The 21169-nt window shown below is 41.4% G+C and overlaps 1 protein-coding gene across 1 annotated transcript in view; it reads left to right on the forward strand.

The window, feature by feature from the left end:
- Window positions 1–6090: 6090 nt before the first annotated feature.
- LOC138752870 (uncharacterized) overlaps window positions 6091–21169 on the forward strand; it is a 56011-nt gene continuing 40932 nt past the window's right edge. The window contains exons 1-5 of the mRNA XM_069915486.1: window positions 6091–6421; window positions 7730–7736; window positions 10190–10219; window positions 14882–15080; window positions 15280–17562. Coding sequence (XP_069771587.1) covers window positions 6091–6421; window positions 7730–7736; window positions 10190–10219; window positions 14882–15080; window positions 15280–16068 — 1356 coding nt within the window. The 3' untranslated portion in view covers window positions 16069–17562. The remainder of the gene's footprint in view (window positions 6422–7729; window positions 7737–10189; window positions 10220–14881; window positions 15081–15279; window positions 17563–21169) is intronic.

Consider the following 21169-nt stretch of genomic DNA (forward strand, 5'->3'; position numbering starts at 1 on the left):
GTTTATACATGTGTTTATTGCCAAAAACAAATTTGCTGTTTGGCTAAAAGGTGTTGGGATTGTTTTACACCAGGAAAAGACAATTGTGGCCTCTTGAAGATCAAAGGACATACAGCTAGCAACATGCCTCCACTGTGTCAAGTTCACAGCTGAAAGTGCATGTGCAGGTGATTTTGAAGTAAAAATACAATGCTGGAGAAACTCAGCTGGTCAAACTGTGCAATTTATATGGCAAAGATATATAACGTTGAGTTTTGAGTGTGGTTTAATAAAGTCTCTTCAATCTGAGGCGCCTGCAAGCTCACACCAAGACACAAGAACAACTTGTCCGTGAACTACTCTTTGCAGACTATGCCGCTTTAGTTGCCCATTCAGAGCCAGCTCTCCAGCGCATGACGTCCTGTTTTGCGGAAACTGCCAAAATGTTTACCTACCTCGGCTGCACCATTTCATCTGATGCAAGGATTGACAATGAGATAGACAACAGACTCGCCAAGGCAAATAGTGCCTTTGGAAGACTACACAAAAGAGTCTGGAAAAACAGCCACCTGAAGAAACACACAAAGATCAGCGTGTACAGAGCCATTGTCATACCCACGCTCCTGTTCGGCTCCGAATCATGGGTCCTCTACCAGCATCACTTACGGCTCCTAGAACGCTTCCATCAGCACTGTCTCCACTCCATCCTCAACATTCATTCGAGTGACTTCATCACCAACATCGAAGTACTCGAGCTGGCAGAGTCCACAAGCATCGAATCCATGCTGCTGAAGATCCAACTGCGCTGGGTGGGTCACGTCTCCAGAATGGAGGACCATTGCCATCCCAAGATCGTGTTATATGGCGAGCTCTCCTCTGGCCACCGAGACAAAGGTGCACCAAAGAAGAGGTACAAGGACTGCCTAAAGAAATCTCTTGGTGCCTGCCACATTGACCACCGCCAGTGGGCTGATATCGCCTCCAACCGTGCATCTTAGTGCCTGCCCTCGGCGGGCAGCAACCTCCTTTGAATAAGACCATAGAGCCCACCTCACTGGCAAAAGACAAAGGAGGAAAAACCCAACACCCAACCCCAACCAACCAATTTTCCCTTGCAACCGCTGCAACCGTTCCTGCCTGTTCCGCATCGGACGTGTCAGTCACAAACGAGCCTGCAGCAGACGTGGATGTACCCCTCTATAAATCTTCATCCGCAAAGCCAAGCCAAAGAAATAAAGGTACCTATTGTGGTGGAGCTAGTGATGCAAGTATGTGGGCATTGTGGAGAAGTGAATGCTGTTACTCTGGATGATTTTTGAGCAAGAGGAAAACGAAGTGGGGTGATGTGTACTGCAGGAATTATAGAACAATTTTCAACCACAGGAAGGAGCTACTTTAAGCCTGGAGGTGGCAAAAGTACACTTTTCAAACTTGACAATTCTGCTGAAGTCATTAAATGAGTCTTATTATTGCACCACTTGCTTGGATATCTTTAGTATTAATATCCTTTGCAACTGCTCACTGTGTGTTAGATGATAGAGAGAACAGGTACTCATTGCCTAGGTTAGAACTTGTTAAGTGCTTGCACATGTTTAATGTCCTCTCTGTGATCCCAGTGTTTAGAATTTTATTCCTGTTTTCTTCACCCAGTGTTCATCCAGTATTTAACAGGTACTAGATATCTTTATATATTCAGTTCTCTTCACATCTAAAATTGCCCATTAGTCTTTGTTACAACTTAAGTGTCCCTTATCACACAAGCAGGTATGCAGGCATAAAACAGCAAGGGTGTAGAATCAGAATCAGAATTTATTGTCATGAACATGTCACATAATTCGTTGTTTTGCGGCAGCGTCACAGGGCAAGTATTATCTAAACCACCTGACAAAATAATAAAAATAGTGGAAGAAAAAGGAAAGACAAAGTAAGGCAGTGTCTGTGGTTCATTATTCATTCAGGGATCTGATGGTAAAGTGATAGAAGTTGTCCTTGTGCTGCTGAGTACTCATCTTTAGGCTTCTGTACCTTTTTCCCGATGGTAACAGAGTGAAGAGGGCCTGGCCTAGATGGTGGGGGTCCTTGAGGATTAAGACACCACATCTTGTAGATGATCTTGATGGAGAGAGGACTGGTGCCCATGATGTTGGAGGCCGAGTTAACAACCCTGTGGAGATTTTTTTTAATTGCCCTGAGCATTGGCACATCTGTACCAGACAGCAATACAACCAGCCAATATGCTCTCCATGGTTTTCGAAGAGTCTTTAGTGACATTCCGAACCTCCTCAAACTTCTCAAAGTTTAGCCACCTGTGAGCCTTCTTCATGATTGTATCAACATAGAGGCTCCAGGACAGTTCCTTGGAGAAGTTGTCACCCAGGAATATGAAATTCTTGACCCTTACACCTCTGACCCCTTGATGAGGACTGGGTCATGTTCCCCTAACTCCCTCCTGAAGTCCACAATCATCTCCTTGGTTTTACTAATGTTGAGGACAATGTTGTTGATGTGACACCACTCAAAGAGCTGATCTATCTCCCTCCTATATGCTTTCTCATTACCGTTTGTGATTCTGCCAACAATTGTGGTGTCATTGGCAAACCTGTAGATTTGGTGTATGTGCAAATTATAATGAAGTCTAGACATCAGTAATACCCAATCCCTGGGAGAATGTAAAAAGGCCCAGGCAGTCTCTGCCTGTCAGTTTACAAAGCGCACAATTTAATTGTTAGGCTAATAGGTTAAATAACTGGAATTTGTGTGGTAAAAAAAACAAATGATTTTTTCATACAATAATTCATCCTGTACGTGATTTCAAACATTTTATCTTTTAAGATGTAGGGCTAAATAAAATAAACTTCCTGCTCGCAACTCTGTTACAAGTCTCAGAAAGCTAGGATCTTTTTGATTGTCTGAAACATGAAAACACAAATTTGGCAAACTTTTAGCATTTTGCTCTCATTTGGCTGGTTAACATCATCTCTATATGGCACTGAGGGAGAGAGAGAGAGAGAGAGCAAGAGGTAGCAAGAGTGATTAAGGAGGGAGGGGAAGGGAGACAGAGGGATGAAGAGGTACATGGAGAGGGCAAGAGGGAGAGAAAGATGAAGAGAGGAGACAGAGGGGAGGCTACAAGACAGAATTAAATGAACAAAACAATCTTAAGGGAAAAGGCTCAGTTGTAAGTTAACTTATTTTCAGTGGCATTTACAAGGGCTCAAATGAACTGGAAAGAAGCTTCCAGGCATTAGACTAGCTGTATTGGGGAAAATATGTATTGCAAAACAAATGTAGAGGCTAACAAGCAAGTCTATGGACAAATAGTGGAGTTCTCAACACCAAAAAGGCCCACCAAAGTACTGAGATTACTCCATTGGTTGACTACTAAAGGGACCTCTTGTTTCTTTACCCAAGGCATCCACCTCATCATGAACTATCAGAAAGAGACACAATTATATGCATTCACCAGACCTCAGAACACTTGTGGTGCTAACTACTAAATTGATGAACCACTCAAGCCACAAAGTGTTGCCTTGCTAACACACTCCATATAATACTAACTTTAATTCTGGTCCTAAGCCTTGGTCTAATAGCTTTTTATGCCCAGCAATCCAATGGATTTTCTGGGCATAAAAATCCAGTGGATTTCCCACTTACCTCAGTCTCCAAAGAAGCATTTAGAATCAGTGATATGAAAAGAAACAAATTTGAGTTGGAGTCAGGGGGCTGCAATTGAGTTAATTGATTAGGGCTGGAGAGCAATTGAGATAATAGCTAAGGACATAAAAAGAGGGACAGCTGTTAAAGCAGCCAGTGATGGAATGGCTTGGGGGACATTATGGTTTTGCTGAGGAGGACTTTACTCCCAGTAAGGTAAGAATTTTTTTTTAATTAAGCTGGTCAATTAACAGGAATTGGGTAATGGAAGTGGTTATTAGGGTAGTCCAATGTTCTGACTCAGGATGTGGAAAGTCAGGGACAAATCACCTAGCTACAGTGCACTAATAAACTGAGTTAGTGAACTGGAGCTGGATGAACTTTTGATCAGGCAAGAGGCAGAGGGAGTGAGAGAGAGGAGCTTTAGGGAGGTAGTCACCCTTAAAAGATAGGCAGCTGGGTGACTGTCAGGGGAGGCAAGGGGAAAAGGTAGAAGGAGCAGAGTACCCCTATGGCTGTTCCCATCAATAATAAGTATACTGTTTTGGATACTGTTGGTGGGGATGACCTACCATGGACAAGTTGTAATGGTCAGGTCTCTGACACTGAGGCTGGACCCTCAGCTCTGAAGGGAATGTAGGAGAGGAGTGCAATAATGATAGGGGATTTCATAGTTAGGGGGAACAGATAGGAGGTTCTGTGGGAGAGACTGAGTATCCCAAATGGTCCTGTTACCTCCCTGGTGCTGGGGTCTGAGATATCTTGGATTGAGTTCTCCTGATTCTGGGGGGAGGGTGAGCAGCCAGATGTTGTGGTCCATGTAGGGGCCAATAATGTGGTTAAGAAGGCTGGGGAGAGTTTAGGGAGTTAGATGCAAATTTGAAGTGCAGTATCTCCAGGATGGTAATTTCAGGATTGCTACCTGTTTCAATGTGCTAAGGAGGCTTAAAAAAAAGATAATGTAACTAAAAATGTGGCTAAAGAGATGGTGCAGGAAGGGAGTCTTTCATCCTCCTGTTTCTGGATCATTGGGCTTGGTTCCAGGGAAGGTGGGACCTGTTCCAACATAACAGTTTGTATCTGAACTGGAAGGGGACTAGCATCCTTGCAGTTAGGTTTGCTAGTGCTGCTCTGGGTGGTTTAAACTAGATTTTTAAGTGGAGGGGGACCTGAGTGATAGAGTAATTAGTGAGATGGAGGACAATAAAGGTCATGAGTGGACTGCATGTAAAGACAAAGCACAAGTTTCTGCATGATAGGAATGATCTCAGATGTATCTCTTTCAATGTGAGGAGTGTTGTTAAAGTAGAGGAGCTCAGGGAGCTCAGGATTTTCATGTGGGATTTTGACATTATTGCCATTAGTGAGACTTGGCTGCAGGAGGGTCTGGCAGCTCAATGTTCTGATGTTTCAGATGTGATAGAGGGGGAGGAGTAGTTTTGTTAGTCAGGGAAACTATCACAGCTGTGTGTAGACAGGACAGCATTGTGGACTTGCCTTCAGAGGCCATATGGGTGGAGCTAAAGTATCGAAGAAGTGTGAGCACGCTAATGGGATTGTAGTATAGATCTCCCAATAGTCTGAGAGAATTGGAGGTGCAAATCTGTTGGGAGATAGCAGACCATTATAAGAAATAAAGTTGTGGTAGAATATTTTTAACTTTCTGTATATTGACTTGGACTCCCATATTGTAAAAGGACTGGATGGCTTAGTTTGTCAAATGTGTACAGGAAAATTTTATAAATCAATATGTAGAGGTACCATTGAGAGAGGATGCAATACTTGATCCCCAATTGGGGAACCAGGCAGGTCAGGTGCCAGAAGTCTGTGTAGGTGAGCATTTTGGGTCCAGCGACTATAATGTCATTAGTTTCAAGTTGTGTGGATAAGGATAGATCTGCTCTTTCTAAATGCATTCTAAATTGGAGAGGCTAATTTTGTGGAAATGAGAAAGCATCTCTGAAGAGTCAATTGGAATAAGCTGTTTTCTGGCAAGGATGTGTCCAGCAAGTGGAAGGTATTCAAAGGTGAGATTTTTGAAGGTGCAGTGTATGTATGTTCTGACCAGGATTAAAGGCAAAATTAACAGGCATAGGGAATCTTGGTTTTCAAGGGATAATGGTGATATGATTAGGAAGAGAGCTGTATAGTAGGTATAGGCAACAATGGGCAAACGAGGTACTTGCAGTGGAAAGAAAATATTAAAGAAGGAAATTAGGAAGGCATGAGGGTGCTTTGGCAGGTAATGTGAAGGTAAATCTGAAGCTTTCCTACAGATATGTTAAGAGGATTACAAGGGACAAAAATGGTCCCCTAGAGGATCAGAGTGGTCAATTATATGTGGAGCCTCATGAAATGGGGGAGATCTGAAAACTTTTTTTTGCATCAATATTTACTCAATAAACTAACCTAGTGCATACAGATGGAAGGGCAATAAACAGAAGTGTCAAGAAACCTATGGAGATTAAGGAAGAGTTGATTGCTGCCTTAGAGCAAATAAAGATAGACAAATCCTCTGGGCCAGATATAATATTCCCTCTGACCTTGAGGGAGGCAAGTGTTGAAATTACAGGATCCTTCTCCATGGGAGAGGTGCTGGAGGATTGGAAAGTAGCTCACCTTGTCCTGTTGTTTAAGAAAGGCTCCAAAGGTAAACCAGATAACTATAGCTCAGTGAGCATGATGTCAATCATAGGTAAATTATTGGAATGGGTTCAGAGAGATAGGATATTTAAGTATTTGGACAGCAATGGGATGATTAAGGACAGTCAGCACAGCTTTGTACATGGTAGGTCATGTTTAACAAATCTTGTAGAGTTCTTTGAGTAAGTTGCCAAGAAGATCGATGAAGGAAAGGCTGGAAGTTGTCCACATGAACTTTAGTAAGGTCCCACATGGGAGGCTACTTCAGAAAGTTAAGACACTAGGTCTACATGGACTGGTTGTAAACTGGATTTAAAATTGGCTGTGGTAGAAAACAGTGGTAGTGAATGGTTGTTTCTCATATTAGAGGCCTGTGGTGAGTGGTGTGCCTTGGGGATCTGTGTTGGGTCCATTGTTTTGTTGTCTATATTCAATGATCTGGATTATCATATGGTAAAATGGATCAGTATTTCTGCTAATTATGCAAAAATAGGAGGTGTAGTGGACAGTGAGGAAGACTTTCAAAGCTTGCAGATGGATTTGGACCAACTGGGAGAATGAGCCAGTAAATGGATGATGGAGTTTAATGCAGGCAAGTGTGAGGTATTGAATTTTGGAAAAGCAAATCAAGGAAGGACATACTCTGTAAATGGTAGGATGCTGAAGAGCAAAGAGACTTGGGGAAGCAGATACATTGTTCCCTGAAGGTGGCATTGCTGGTGGACAGGGTTGTAAAGGAAGCTTTGGCCTTGATAAATCAAAGTATTGAATATAGGAGCTGGGATCTTGTATTGAGGTTATACAAGACATTGGTGAGGCCAAATTTGGAGTATTGTGTGCAGTTCTGCTCGCCTAATTGCAGGAAGGATATCAATAAGATTGAAAGAGTGCAGAAAAGATTTACTAGGATGTTGTCAGGTCTTCAGGAGTTGTTACAGGGAAAGATTAAACAGGTTAGGACTTTATTCCTTGGAACAAAGGAGTAGATTTGAAAGGGGTTTACAAAATTGAGGAGTGTAAACAGTAAATGTGAGTAGGCACATTCCACTGAGATTTGAAGTAATAAATACAAGAGCTCATGGCTTTGGTGTGAAAGCAGAAAGGTTTAGGGGGAACTTACTCACTGAGTGGTGAATGCAGACTCTCGAGTTTTAAGAATAAATTGGATAGATACATGGATGGGAAATGTCTGGAGGGTTATGAAATGGGAGTAGGTTATTGAGACTAGCCGAGCAATGGTTGGTACATAAAAGGGCTGAATGACCTGTTGTCTGTGCTGTAGCATTCTATGGTTTGCTTGCTTGGTAAAATGGCATTTTTGGAATTTTCACTTGTCATTGCAAACATAAGAATCAGGAACAAGAGTAGGCCAATTTTGGTCTGCCATTTAATTAGTGGATGTTGATCTCATCCTGATCTTGATTTCTCTGGAATATTTGCTCTGTGATATCAGGAATAAGGTGATAGTGAGTACAGGTGTAACAAGATATCTTGACAGGTATATAAAAAAAATAAAGGATAAGAGGTACTGTATATGGGCTGAATGAGGGCAAATGTGTTCAACCTGGGTAGATAATGGTTTGCATGGACATATTGGGCCAATGGATCTGTTTCCATGCTGTAAAACTCTAACTGTAAAATTGCCTGATCCTATAGCTTCTTTAAACAGATGCGAGGCTGTGTAGCTACCTCTCCTTCCTTATTCTAATAGGAATTCAACCAAGTAAGAGTGCAATGCCAAAATGCACTACTATAAATCCTCAATTTTAATGTAAAATTCTTCAATCATTAATTAAAAACTGTAAATATTTCCTTTAAGATGCTGTTGACATTATCCATCAGAATTTGAACACATTCTGCAACTTCCATCTGCAACTTGGCTCGATGTATAAAAATAAGTCAAAGGAGCCAATGTTGTAGTCATGTAGATACCAAGTGAACCTTTGCCTTATTCCTGGCCTGGAGCTGGTTTACCAGTTTCATTGGAATATTCAATGTTGCAGCCACCTACAATTTTTTAATCCAAAAGCTTACATAAAGGCTTGCTGAAAAGTGAGATTGTGATGGCATTTTCAAGTTGACAACTGAATTGTAACTTTTTAGTCTTTTGACCTACTGACAAAATCTTAGCAACTTTCTGATATCGTCTCTTTTTATTGGAGCATTCATTTAAAGTCTGCATCAAAACTATGATGTTGGCAAATCTTTGGCAACTGCTCAAAAGTGAGCCTGTGATGTAAAAATTCCAAACAGTAGTCATTCACCCTTGAAGTGAAGATATTTGAGGTATTGCAGTCTGGTTGCAACAGAACAAAAAGCTCCACCATGCTTTCTTATCAAAGTACAGTCAGTTTAAGTATTCCTCATTGGATATGTTCTCAAAGGAGCTGCAGAGTCAAATTAAGCATGCACCTAATGTTGGTCTAATTTTCCTTTGATCTGGCCTGAGGCAATCTTGGTGAAATCATCCTGTTGATTTTATTTAGAGATCACTTGGAGGAAATTGCAGAATGTTGATAGTTTCTCCAATCAAGGCTGAGGTGCAAGATGAAACCCACCTGTGCTGCAAAGCACAAAATACATCTGTGAATCACATCAGTTAATATACAGACCTTCAGCAGTGCTAAAAATCCAAGCAGCACATTCAACGGTCACTTCAACATCAATCCACTGATCCCTGCACTCGTGCCCATTTCAAACAAGATATGTTAGGTAAGGTGTAACTGCATTTTGTGTCCAATATCATTCTCTCATGCTGCCAATTACATTTGCACCTGTATGGCCTGATGGCTTCACTCATTTGCCTGTGACTGTTCACTTTTGCAAATAAAAACAGATCTCTGGATGTTCCAGCTCTGATACTAAATTCCAGACAGCACAAAGTATTTTTTTAAACCCAAATTTTAATTAAATGTGTATTTGCATTATAGATGTTTAAATATATTAAATACATCATTATATAATATAAATGACTTTCCAAAATTTCCTGAGAAATAGAATATCTTAAATGTGTCAGGCTAATTAGCCTATAATTTCCTGATATTTGCCATCCTCATTTCTTGGAGTCGAGTGACATTTTCAACATTCCAATCCTCTGGAATCATTCCAGAATCTAGTGATTTGAAATATCACTACCAATGCTTCCATTGTTTCTTAAGCTACCTCTTTCAAAACCCTGAGATGTAGTTCATCTGTTTTGTCCACCTTTAGACCTTTCAACTTTTCCATCACCTTCAACTACACCGCTTGATAATCTAAAACATGTGGTACACTGGGGGTGCCTTCCATAGTGAAGACCGATTCCCAAAAAAAAACCTTGTTTGTCTGCTATTTCTTTGTTCCCATTATTAACTCTCCATCGAGCATCACAGAAAAAAAACAAAACCATTTGACCCTTCTGGACTCCGTTGACCAATAAAACTAGCTAATCCCACTGACCTATTCTCATTCCATAACCCTCCAGACCCCTCCTATCCATGTATTTATCCAATTTATTTTTAAAACTCCAAATTGAATCTACGTTCACTACATCATACAGCAGCTCATTCCACACTTCTACTACTGAGTGAAAAACTTTCCTCTAATGTTTCCCTCTTTCAGCCTAAAGCTATGACCTTTTGTATCTATCTCCAGCGTCATTTACAGCAGTCTAAGGTCCATCCTTGCCTCTCATTTGGTCTGTGTACCTCAATTAACATTTCACATTTTTTTATGCTGGCTATTTTGCCTTTAAATTTCTGTAGTGTGGATTGTGGATCATGACCTCTGGAAGCTGGTGGGAATGTGGATTGCAGAGAATAATGTGACCTCCATCTGGAAACTAATTGGAAATCAAATCTACCAATCAATATCTGCCTAAATGTGAGATGATGCATGAATGGCCCTTGCACCTGATGTGTGATTGGTCCTCTAGGTGCCAATCTCTTGCTAGATCTGCCCATGGGTGAGCCTGACATCTAATGTTTTTTGCAGGTCATGTGGATGGCCCTGCATTAAAAAAGCAGCACATGACATTTCTGGGCTCTTTGTTTACTCATGCGTGGAGACCATCACTGATCTCCAGGCTGGATGCCATAGGTTGGCCTGTCCTAGATTGTGAGCTATGTGCCATGCTGGAGACCAGCTTCATTTGATAAACTTGTTGGTTGTAATTAATTTGTTGTTAGAATGCTGGGGTCGGTGGGGTGGAAGGGTACTGTGGAAATTGAACCCCATTTAATTGGTACTGTTATTGGTGAGCTGTGTCTATGGGTGGATGTCTATTATGTGCTTAACCTTTGCATTCCCAATCAGGAGTTGAGAATGTTCAGCAGCAAGTTATTTGCACCTGATATGAAGTTATTTGTGTATTATTCCAGATTGATCTGAGTGTGACCTTTTGTGAATTCTCCTATATGGTGATAACTCTTATCCAGCCTTGATTCAATTTTGAACCTGTCAAACCTATTCTGAACACAACAATTTAATATTTTCTCCCCTTATTGCTTTGTTAGTTGCCTTCTGTTGACTTTTAATAGTTTCCCAATCTTCTTGCTTCCCACTTTTTTTTGCCATATTTTATGCAGCGGTGGTTACCTCATCTTCTGTTTAGAACAAATTTTCATCCTTTTTGACTTTTATTTAATTTAACAATGTTTTTTATTTGTTATGAATGTTGATTTAAAATAAATGTGGATTTGTTCAAAGAAAAAATAATTTAACAAAACTACAAAAGAACCCCATCGAAACCCCAACCCCTTCTACCCCCACTAAAAAGTATACTAAACTACAAAAAAAATGACTACATAATGGTTGGGAATATAGGATTGTTTTAGGAAATGCTCAAAGATCCAAAAATCATTTCACAAGATAATTGTGGTTGAGTTAAATATACCAACACATCATCTGCAAATAAACTAATGTTGTTCTGTTTGATTTACCATAAAACATTTTAACTGTTGATCTATATGGATTATTTGTGTGATAGATTCTATAGCTAAAGTGAACAAGGCTGGAAATGAAAGATATCCTTGTCTACTTGATCTATTAAAATTAAATGATTGTGATATCTTCCCACCAGTTAGTATTTTAGCTTTAGGGCTTTTATAAAGTGCTTTTATCCAGTTTACAAAATTAAATTCAAAGACAAATTTGCTTAGCAATTTTAAATAAAATATCCCATTCTAATCTATCAAAAGCCTTTTCTGCATCCAATGCAACAACATTCAAATCCTTTTTTGTGCTAAATTAATTATACTTGATAATCTTACTATATTTTCAGAAGCTTTACTATTTTTAACAAAACCTATATAATCTATATTGATTCAAGAAGACATTTATTCCATTTGCTAATATCTTTGTCACAATCAACATTTAAAAACAAAATGAATCTATATGAAGCTGATTTTATTGGATTTGTCTTTTTATGGGAATAACTGTAGTTATTGCTGTTTTAAATGAAAAGAAAAAATTCTGCAAGAACATGTAGCCTAAAAGTTTGTTCTATTATTAAATCTTTAAATTCTTTATAAAATTGCACAAGAAATCCATCTTCTCCAGGAGACATTATTCTGTAAACAATTGAGTGCTTCCTTAATTTGTTCAGTAAATGGTCTATCCAAATTGTCTTTGTCTACTGCAGTTAATCTGGGCAATATTATTTTTTGACAAATCGTTATCTATAATAGTTTCATCCTGTAGTGATTCTGAAGTGTATAATTTTTCATAAAATTACAAAATTTTCATTTATTTCTTGTGGTTTAAATGACACTCTTATCTCGTTAAATTGCATTAATTGTTCTCCATTAATTGTTCTGCTTTTAATTGCCAAACCAAAAATATAAGATCTTCCCCTAATTCATAGTATTTCTGTTTAGTTCTAAGAATAATTTCCTCTGTTCTACATTGTTTTACATTGTACTTTTTTATTGAATGCCTACATTTATCCTCTGCAATTTTTGAATGTTTTTCCAATACTGCTATCTTTTCTAATTTATCTATATCTTTCGTAATCCTTTTTAAACTCAATATCAAAAACAGTATACATAGGGGTTCCCTATGTTAACTAACTATTCCCTTCCCTAACAATCACCCAATTACCTTCCTCTTGGGTGTGACTATTTTATAGTTCTTCTCTATCACTTCCCTGCCTACCAAATGATCTGGAGTTTATCCAGCTCCAATCAGCTGCAGCTAGATGCACTTCCAGGTGTAGTCCTCAGAGGCAATTGTGCTGTCCCAGATTTCTCACATCCTGCAAATGGAGCATACCCCTGTTCTTGCTGACATCCTCCACTGTCTACCCTGGGTTATTATGAAAAGATCTTGCCTGTTCCTACCTGTAGCACTTTTCCTTAGCCTCTGCTCCCCAAAGCCTCTAGTGTGGGTGCAGGCCACTGGGAACTACTCCCTTAGGCCCAGTCACTGAAGCAGCCAGGCCTTGAAAACTGGACCCAAAGGGAGATAGGTGCAGCTGCAGGGGCAAATGTAAGAAGCTATATGGATAAAGCAATATTTGACCTATTCAAGGCTGAGACAACTGGGTTCTTGGTCCTGAGTAACCACAGATCATGGTGAATAGCCTGAGGCTAAAATCAACTATTTATTCAATGTTGGAGCTGAATGGCCAACTCCTGCCTTGTTTCATATGCATTGATATGAAAACAGAATTGTTGAAGCATTCAGCAGGCCAGGCAACATCTGTGGAGAGAGCAATAAACAGCATTTCTAGTCGATAACCTTCCACCTGATATTTGTCTAGCTTTTTCCCTCTGTTATTGAAAACTGCATTGCTCTAGTTGAAATCTGTAGTGCTTTTGCAGTGAATTCTCCTACCTATGACTCAGCAATGTTACTGCCAGCCATTCACCAGACAAAAATTAAAGGCTGCAAGCTGCCCTTAGTATAATTTATTCCCTTTGTAATTAGCGAGCTGCTTGTACGTGATGATTATCCTTCTCAAACACTGCACAGATGCTTGCATCAATTCCTTCAGGCATCATCGCTTCCTTGATTAATATTGGAAGTAAGTGCCTTTAATATACATATTGCATTGACTGTCTTGAATTTAAAAAAAAAACTCAACACTTGGTAGGTTTGTCCATTAATCTTATCATACATCCATAAGGCCAGGTTGAAGATGCAGCTATGTTATTACTTACAAGGCAGCTTGGCAAAAGGAAACTGATCTTTTTATTGCAAAGCTATTAACCGTATTAACCAAATTGTCCAAAAGAACATGGATCATGATGAGATTGACAAGGTTGTTGAAAAGTAGGGGAGGCTGTAATTATAAGGAGAGGTTAGATAGACTCTGCTTATTCTCACTGGAATGTGGGGAGCTGAGGTCTACAAAATCATGAGGGATTTTTTAAAGTCCAAATCTTTGACCCAGGGAAGGGGAGTCTAGACCAGAGGTAGGTGTTTAAAGTGAGAGTGGTAACTTTTTCACATGGACCTTTTGAGTATTTGGAACCAAAGGGCATAGGAGGTGATGGAGACTGCTATCGATACAGCATTAAAAGCCATAGATGGTAAAGGAGAGGAAGGATACTGAATCAACATGTAGGTCTAACAATAATCATTCTTCTGGTTTTGGTGAAGAAAGAAAAATAAACTATTAAAATACAAAGAAATACTTGTCAGGCTTAGAGAAGTTTGATGATCAGAATAATTGTTTTACACAATATAATGTTCATTTTGAAGTTCCTGTACCAAATGTTTGTATTGATCATGGCTCATTGCTGGTCGTCATAATGGCTCCTTTCAATCTTTTCATTGCAAATCTCTCAATCACATCAATCATTCTCATTTGTGTTAATCCACTTTCCACATGGTGTCATTCCTCCGATGTGAAAACCTTGAAAATCTAGCAGGTTGGAAATTAAATGGGCATAATTACACACTTTCATTTTTGCAACTAAAGTGAGTCCAGATCACACTAATGGGGGGGAAAATCTCCTGAAAATCTGTAGGAATTCCATGAGAATAGGACTGGGTACCAGCTCAGTAACTCCTGCGATGCTGCTGGGATCAAAATGTATTAACCTTTCCTTTGGACCTGTCATTGGGTGGGGGGGGGGGGGTGTCCTATTGCATGGTCTGACATATGGATCTCCATATCAACTCTGTCCTGGCTTGTGCCCTGGTCCATTCTGCAGTGACTAACAGAGGTGTATACTCATGGTTGACCATAACTGACTAAGGCAAACCAATCTAAAAATACCATTATGGCAAATGTACAAACATGTGGCAGGGTTAGCATAGCAGTTAGTGCATTGATGTTGCAACACCAGCAATCGGGATCAGGATTTGAATCCCATGCTGTCTGTAAGGAGTTTAACTTGTGTCTGTGTGGGTTTCCTTCAGGTGCTCTGGTATCCTCCCACTTTGAAACATATTGGGGGTTATAGGTCAATTGGGTGTCATGTGGTTGTGGGCTGAAAATTAAAATCCAATATTTAAATGTATATGACATCATAATGGTATGTTGCTGAAGCAGTTGGTACTCCTACATCACAGCTCTAGTGACTTGATAAGATCGGAGCACTGACTGTGTGGAGTTTGTACATTGTCTCTATGTCAACATGGGTTTCATTCTGGTACTTTTTTCCCTCCACTTCACAAGGATAGTGAGGGGGAGGTGGAGGCCCTGGCCTCGGTCGAGTGAGGCAGGCGGAGGCCCTGGTCCAGGCAGAAGCAAGAGGGAGGCGGTGGCCCCGGTCCGGGCACAGGGAAAGCATCAGCGGCCCCGGTCTGGGCAGAGGGTAGGCAGGCAGAGGGCCCGGTCCGGGCAGAAGCGAAGGGAAGGCGGTGGCCTCGGTCGAGTGAGGCAGGCGGAGGCCTCGGTCCAGGCAGAAGCGAGGGGGAGGCGGTAGCCCTGGCCCCGGCCCCGGCAGAAGAAGGTTCAATATTGGAAACTTGCAGTCAGACGAAATGAGAGGAAACTTCCAGGCAAACCTCAAAGCAAAGCTCGAGGATGCAATCCACCTCAAGGACTCGTCCCCTGAAACCCTCTGAGATCAGCTGAAGGCTATCGTACTGCAATCCACTGAAGAGGTACTGGGCTTCTCCTCTAGGAAAAACAAGGACTGGTTCAACGAAAACAGCCAGGAAATCCAGGAGTTGCTGGCAAAGAAGCGAGCTGCCCACCAAGCTCACCTTACAAAGCCATCCTGGCCAGAGAAGAAACAAGCCTTCCGTCGTGCATGCAGCCATCTTCAGCGCAAGCTCCGGGAGATCCAAAATGAGTGGTGGACTAGCCTCGCCAAACGAACCAAGCTCAGCGTGGACATTGGCGACTTCAGGGGTTTTTACGAGGCTCTAAAGGCTGTGTACGGCCCCTCACCCCAAGTCCAAAGCCCGCTGCGCAGCTCAGACGGCAAAGTCCTCCTCAGCGACAAGATCTCCATCTTCAACCGATGGTCAGAACACTTCCAATCTCTTTTCAGTGCCAACTGCTCAGTCCAAGAATCCGCCCTGCTCCAGCTCCCTCAACATCCCCTAAGGCTAGAGCTGGATGAGGTCCTCACCCAGGATGAGACATATAAGGCAAATGAACAACTGAAAAGTGGCAAAGCAGCAGGTATGGATGGAATCCCCCCAGAGGTCTGGAAGGCTGGCAGCAAAACTGCATGCCAAACTGAGTTTTTCAAGCTCTGCTGGGACCAAGGAAAGCTGCCTCAGGACCTTCGTGATGCCACCATCATCACCCTGTACAAAAACAAAGGAGAGAAATCAGACTGCTCAAACTACAGGGGAATCACGCTGCTCTCCATTGAAGGCAAAATCTTCGCTAGGATTCTCCTAAATTGAATAATACCTAGTGTCGCCGAGAATGTTCTCCCAGAATCACAGTGCAGCTTTCGCGCAAACAGAGGAACTACTGACATGGTCTTTGCACTCGGACAGCTCCAAGAAAAGAGCAGAGAACAAAACAAAGGACTCTACTTCACCTTTGTTGACCTCACCAAAGCCTTCGACACCGTGAGCAGGAAAGGGCTTTGGCAAATACTAGAGCGCCTCGGATGCCCCCCAAAGCTCCTCAACATAGTTATCCAACTGCACGAAAACCAACAAGGTCAGGTCAGATACAGAAATGAGCTCTCTGAACCCTTCTCCATTAACAACGACGTGAAGCAAGGCTGCATTCTCGCACCAACCCTCTTTTCAATCTTCTTCAGCATGATGCTGAACCAAGCCATGAAAGACCTCAACAATGAAGACGCTGTTTACATCCGGTACTGCACGAATGGCAGCCTCTTCAATCTGAGGTGTTTGCAAGCTCACACCAAGACACAATAGCAACTTGTCCGTGAACTACTCTTTGCAGACGATGCCGCTTTAGTTGCCCAATCAGAGCCAGCTCTTCAGCGCTTGACGTCCTGTTATGCGGAAACTGCCAAAATGTTTGGCCTGGAAGTCAGCCTGAAGAAAACTGAGGTCCACCATCAGCCAGCTCCCCACCATGACTACCAGCCCCCCCACATCTCCATCGGGCACACAAAACTCAAAACGGCCAACCAGTTTACCTATCTCGGCTGCACCATTTCATTGGATGCAAGGATTGACAACGAGATAGACAACAGACTCGCCAAGGCAAATTGTGCCTTTGGAAGACTACACAAGAGTCTGGAAAAACAACCAACTGAAAAACCTCAAAGATTAGCATATATTGTCATACCCACACTCCTGTTCAGCTCCGAATCATGTGTCCTCTACCAGCATCACCTACGGCTCCTAGAACGCTTCCACCAGCGTTGTCTCCGCTCCATCCTCAACATTCATTGGAGCGACTTCATCCCTAACATCAAAGTGCTCGAGATGGCAGAGGCCGACAGTATCGAATCCACGCTGCTGAAGATCCAACTGCGCTGGGTAGGTCACATCTCCAGAATGGAGGACCATCGCCTTCCCAAAATCATGCTATATAGCGAACTCTCCACTGGCCACCGTGACAGAGGTGCACCAAAGAAGAGGGACAAGGACTGCCTAAAGAAATCTCTCGGTGCCTGCCACATTGACCACTGCCAGTGGGCTGATATCGCCTCAAACCGTGCATCTTGGCGCCTTACAGTTTGGCGGGCAGCAACCTCCTTTGAAGAAGACCGCAGAGCCCACCTCACTGACAAAAGACAAAGGAGAAAAAACCCAACCCCAACCAACCAATTTTCCGCTGCAACCGTGTCTGCCTGTCCCGCATCGGACTTGTCAGCAACAAACGAGCCTGCAGCTGACGTGGACATTTACCCCTCCATAAATATTTGTCTGCGAAGCCAAGCCAAAGAAGAGACAACCCCCCACCTTATTGTAAGTAACAGAATAAAGGATCAAAAGGGAATTGATGGCTATGCAAAAGAGAGAATAAGTTGTAGGGCTGCAAGGAAATTCAGATTTCAAATTTATTGTCAGAGTACATATGACATCCCATACAAACCTTAGATTGTTTTTCCTTGGGGCAAGGCAGGATTACTTCATTGGGAGTGTAAGAAAAAGATGCTGTACACATGAAAGAAAATAAAGCGATGTAAACAAACTGCAATAGAGGGGAAAAAAATCCAAGTGCAAAATAAGGGTCCTTAAATGAGCCCCTGATTGAGTTTGTGTTAAGGAGTCTGATGGTGGAGGGGTAGCAGCTGTTTCCGAATCTGGTGGTGTGAATCTTGAGGCACCGATACCACTTAGCAGCAATGAAATCCATGGATCCTTGATGATGGCTGTTGCTCTCTAATAGCAGAGTTCACTGTAGATTTCTTTATCATAGTGATGGCTTTTCTTGTGATGTCCTTGGCAGTATCCACTACCTTTTGCAGGCTTTTCACTTGGGGGTATTGGTGTCTCCTTGGCAGACTGTGATGCAGCTGGTCAGAACACTTTCCACCATACATTTGTAGAAATTTGCCAGGGTACGAGAAATGGATTTGGATGCTAGCATTAGTCTAATAGGCTGAATGGCCATTTATGTTACAAGTAAACATTTTTCAAAGCAATGAATCGTATCATGTAGAAATAAAAGTGAAAATGGTGTTTGGAATCCCAACACATGCAACTTCAAAACATAATCACATCCTTATTGCAAGAATAACACCCTCTTTCATTATGGAAGGAATTTGGGTTGGGCAGCAACTTGTCATTGCACATAGATGGATAAAGCCAGGATAAAAATGCAATCATTAATATGAATGCAATACCTTTCAACAGGATGGGAAAGAAGAAAGACCCATGATTGAATGTGAGTCGGGGGTAGCTTGGGTGACCATGATTATTTGGAGTGGATCTGAAGATGTTTTCACCTTTCAATTTTGATACAGTAGCTTTCCAGATTTTTAACTTTAGCCCAATAATCATTCTTCTGGTTTTGGTTGTAAATACTGAAAATACGTGTTGAATTCATCGGAATCTCAGTGAATGAAATGTTGATTTGCATATATTGAAACATAACTAATGCAAATTACTAGCCTTTCCATTTCTTTGCAGACTTTCGTGCTTTCTGATTTTGATTGTCCCATTCAGACACCATGATTGAAGTAAAAATCAAGTTTTAAAAATTCAATGATTGAAAATGTTAATCAGCATCAGAATTTATTGTCATGAACATGTCAGGAAGTTTTTATAAACGGGTGTAAATATTACTATAAATTATTAAAAATCTGCAAGAAAGTGAGGTAAAGTCTGTGGTTCATTGTCCATTCAGAAATCTGATGGCAGAGGGGAAGGAGCTTTTTTGTGCTGCTGGCTGTTCATCTTCAGGCTCTTGAACCTTCTTAATGGAAGCAGTGAAAACAGGCCATGGCCTGTGTGGTGAGGATCCTTGAGGATAGAAGTTGCTTTCTTAAGATCCTGCCTCTTACAGATGACCTCAATGGAACGGAGACTGGCGCTCATGATGGCGCTGGCCGAGTTCACAATTCTGGTCTTTTCCTGTGCATTTAAAAATAATGTAAAAATAATACCAGTGGAGGATATTGGACACGAGGCCTATCTGGCAATATAGACGTGTTGGTCAAATTTCAATCCCAAAGAATTGCTGGGTATTGGAGAAACAAAATAGATCCTTTGTCCACTTTTGACATTAATGGATATCAGCCAGATGTTTAGTGATTAACACCCTCTTTGGAGATGGGTCAGATGGAAAATTTTTCCAAACATTTTATCAAGATTCACTGAAACCTAACAGATTAAAGGAGGTAAAGTCTGTTAGGTAAGTGTATTAAGAGCATTGGTGCTGAACTGTGAGGATCCGGACAACTTGTCAAACCATTCCCTTCTGTGGTCTGGACTTTGACTTCCACAATTAATTACCCACATATTCATCTCCCACTAGAACTCTCTTCATAAAAGCCTCTATTCTATACAATCTCTCCCTTCCTTGTGACACAAGCTGTCCTGCTTGACAGGATGCCAATCTGTTCACAAGATTCTTGACTAGACAAGAAACATGGCAGGAAATGTTCAGGTTTTTTCCACCATTAATTCCAATAGGAGACTGAGTGAATACTATTAATTGGATTCTGGTGTGGATTCTGCCCATCCTTCCCCCACCCTCAACCTTCCTCCCCCTTCCCTGCAGCACTGAAAATAATCTTAACTAGCCAAAAAGTTGTTGGAAGTCAATTGATGGTTCTCAAGCCAAACCATCTAGCTGAGCTGAAGAACAAAACTCAGGTGACCACTGCGATTCATCTTTGATGGGTGCACTGGGCAAGGCACGAAGAAGTCCTCTGCCTGTCAACTTGGCATTTTTGCATTTGCCTGTGTGACACTGGAGCACCGATGAGATGCTGGTTTTCCTGAAAACCTCTACAAGTGGGAAGCTCTGTTAGATTTATTAATTTGATGTTTTAATTTTGACTGGATTATTGGTAATTATCAATATCTTCTCTAGAGTGGTGAGCACTTGCTCAATTTCCCATTGGTATTTTCTTCTGTCCAAAACCATTTCTCAAGAAAACATTGATGCTGATGGATATGTTTTGAAACAACCAGGTTGGAGCAGATGTGACTTCCTCTGTAAGATCCCAGGAACATGGGGCCCTTTGGTGATGGGAGAGATACTTTCTTTTGTTTTCTCTGTGAATGTAAGAAATAATTACGTTCTGAGTCTTTAGGTTCACAAAGGAAGAGTGTGAGGGCAATTCAGAGTCTTTGTTTACTTAACTATATTTCTATTACTTAGAATAGGATATAGAAAATGCCTAATTTTAATAATGTTTGCCAATTAATAGCTTTACCTAGTCTGTTCAGAAAGAATGAATACATAGGACAAAGTTGAAGAATTTCATGTTACATTCTCAATGCAGTATTACATGACAATGATGGAACCTTTACTGTAGCATTTTATAAAGATTGAAAGAAGGAATTTTGGCTTGCATTCTGTGAGTGAGCACTTGTTTAAAAAATATCAATAGTGGACAATAAGGAAGGTTATCTAAGATTACAATGGGATCTTCATGAACTGAGTCGGTGGGCCAAGGAATGGCAGATGTTGTGTAATATGAATGTGTGTGAGGTAGATCATACTAGAGTAGAGGTGACACAGTCAGTAGTAGGTGGCTAGGTAGGGTTGCAGGACTGACACCATGAGTTGTAGGTACATAGGTCTTTGAAAGTAGTATCACAGATGGACAGGTTAGTGAAGAATGTTTGGCAGACTTACCTTCGTAAGTCAGGCCATGGAGTACAGGAGTTGGAAGGCTGTGTTGCAGCTTCAAGTTTCAAGATGGTGGTGCACTTTGGCTCCTGATAATGGGGAAATCCCCAACCCGCTAAGATCAGGAAACTCATCAAAAAATACAAAATGCCAAATGGACTTTCAAATTAGTGGATCAGATCAGTAAGATTCTGAGCTGTTTAAACCTACTGAAGCAGTGAACACAGACTGCTGCAAACTGCAGAGTGGATCGCGGGAGATGTGTGG

The sequence above is a fragment of the Narcine bancroftii genome, chromosome 2 (assembly GCF_036971445.1).
Source record: "Narcine bancroftii isolate sNarBan1 chromosome 2, sNarBan1.hap1, whole genome shotgun sequence".
Taxonomy (NCBI): domain Eukaryota; kingdom Metazoa; phylum Chordata; class Chondrichthyes; order Torpediniformes; family Narcinidae; genus Narcine; species Narcine bancroftii.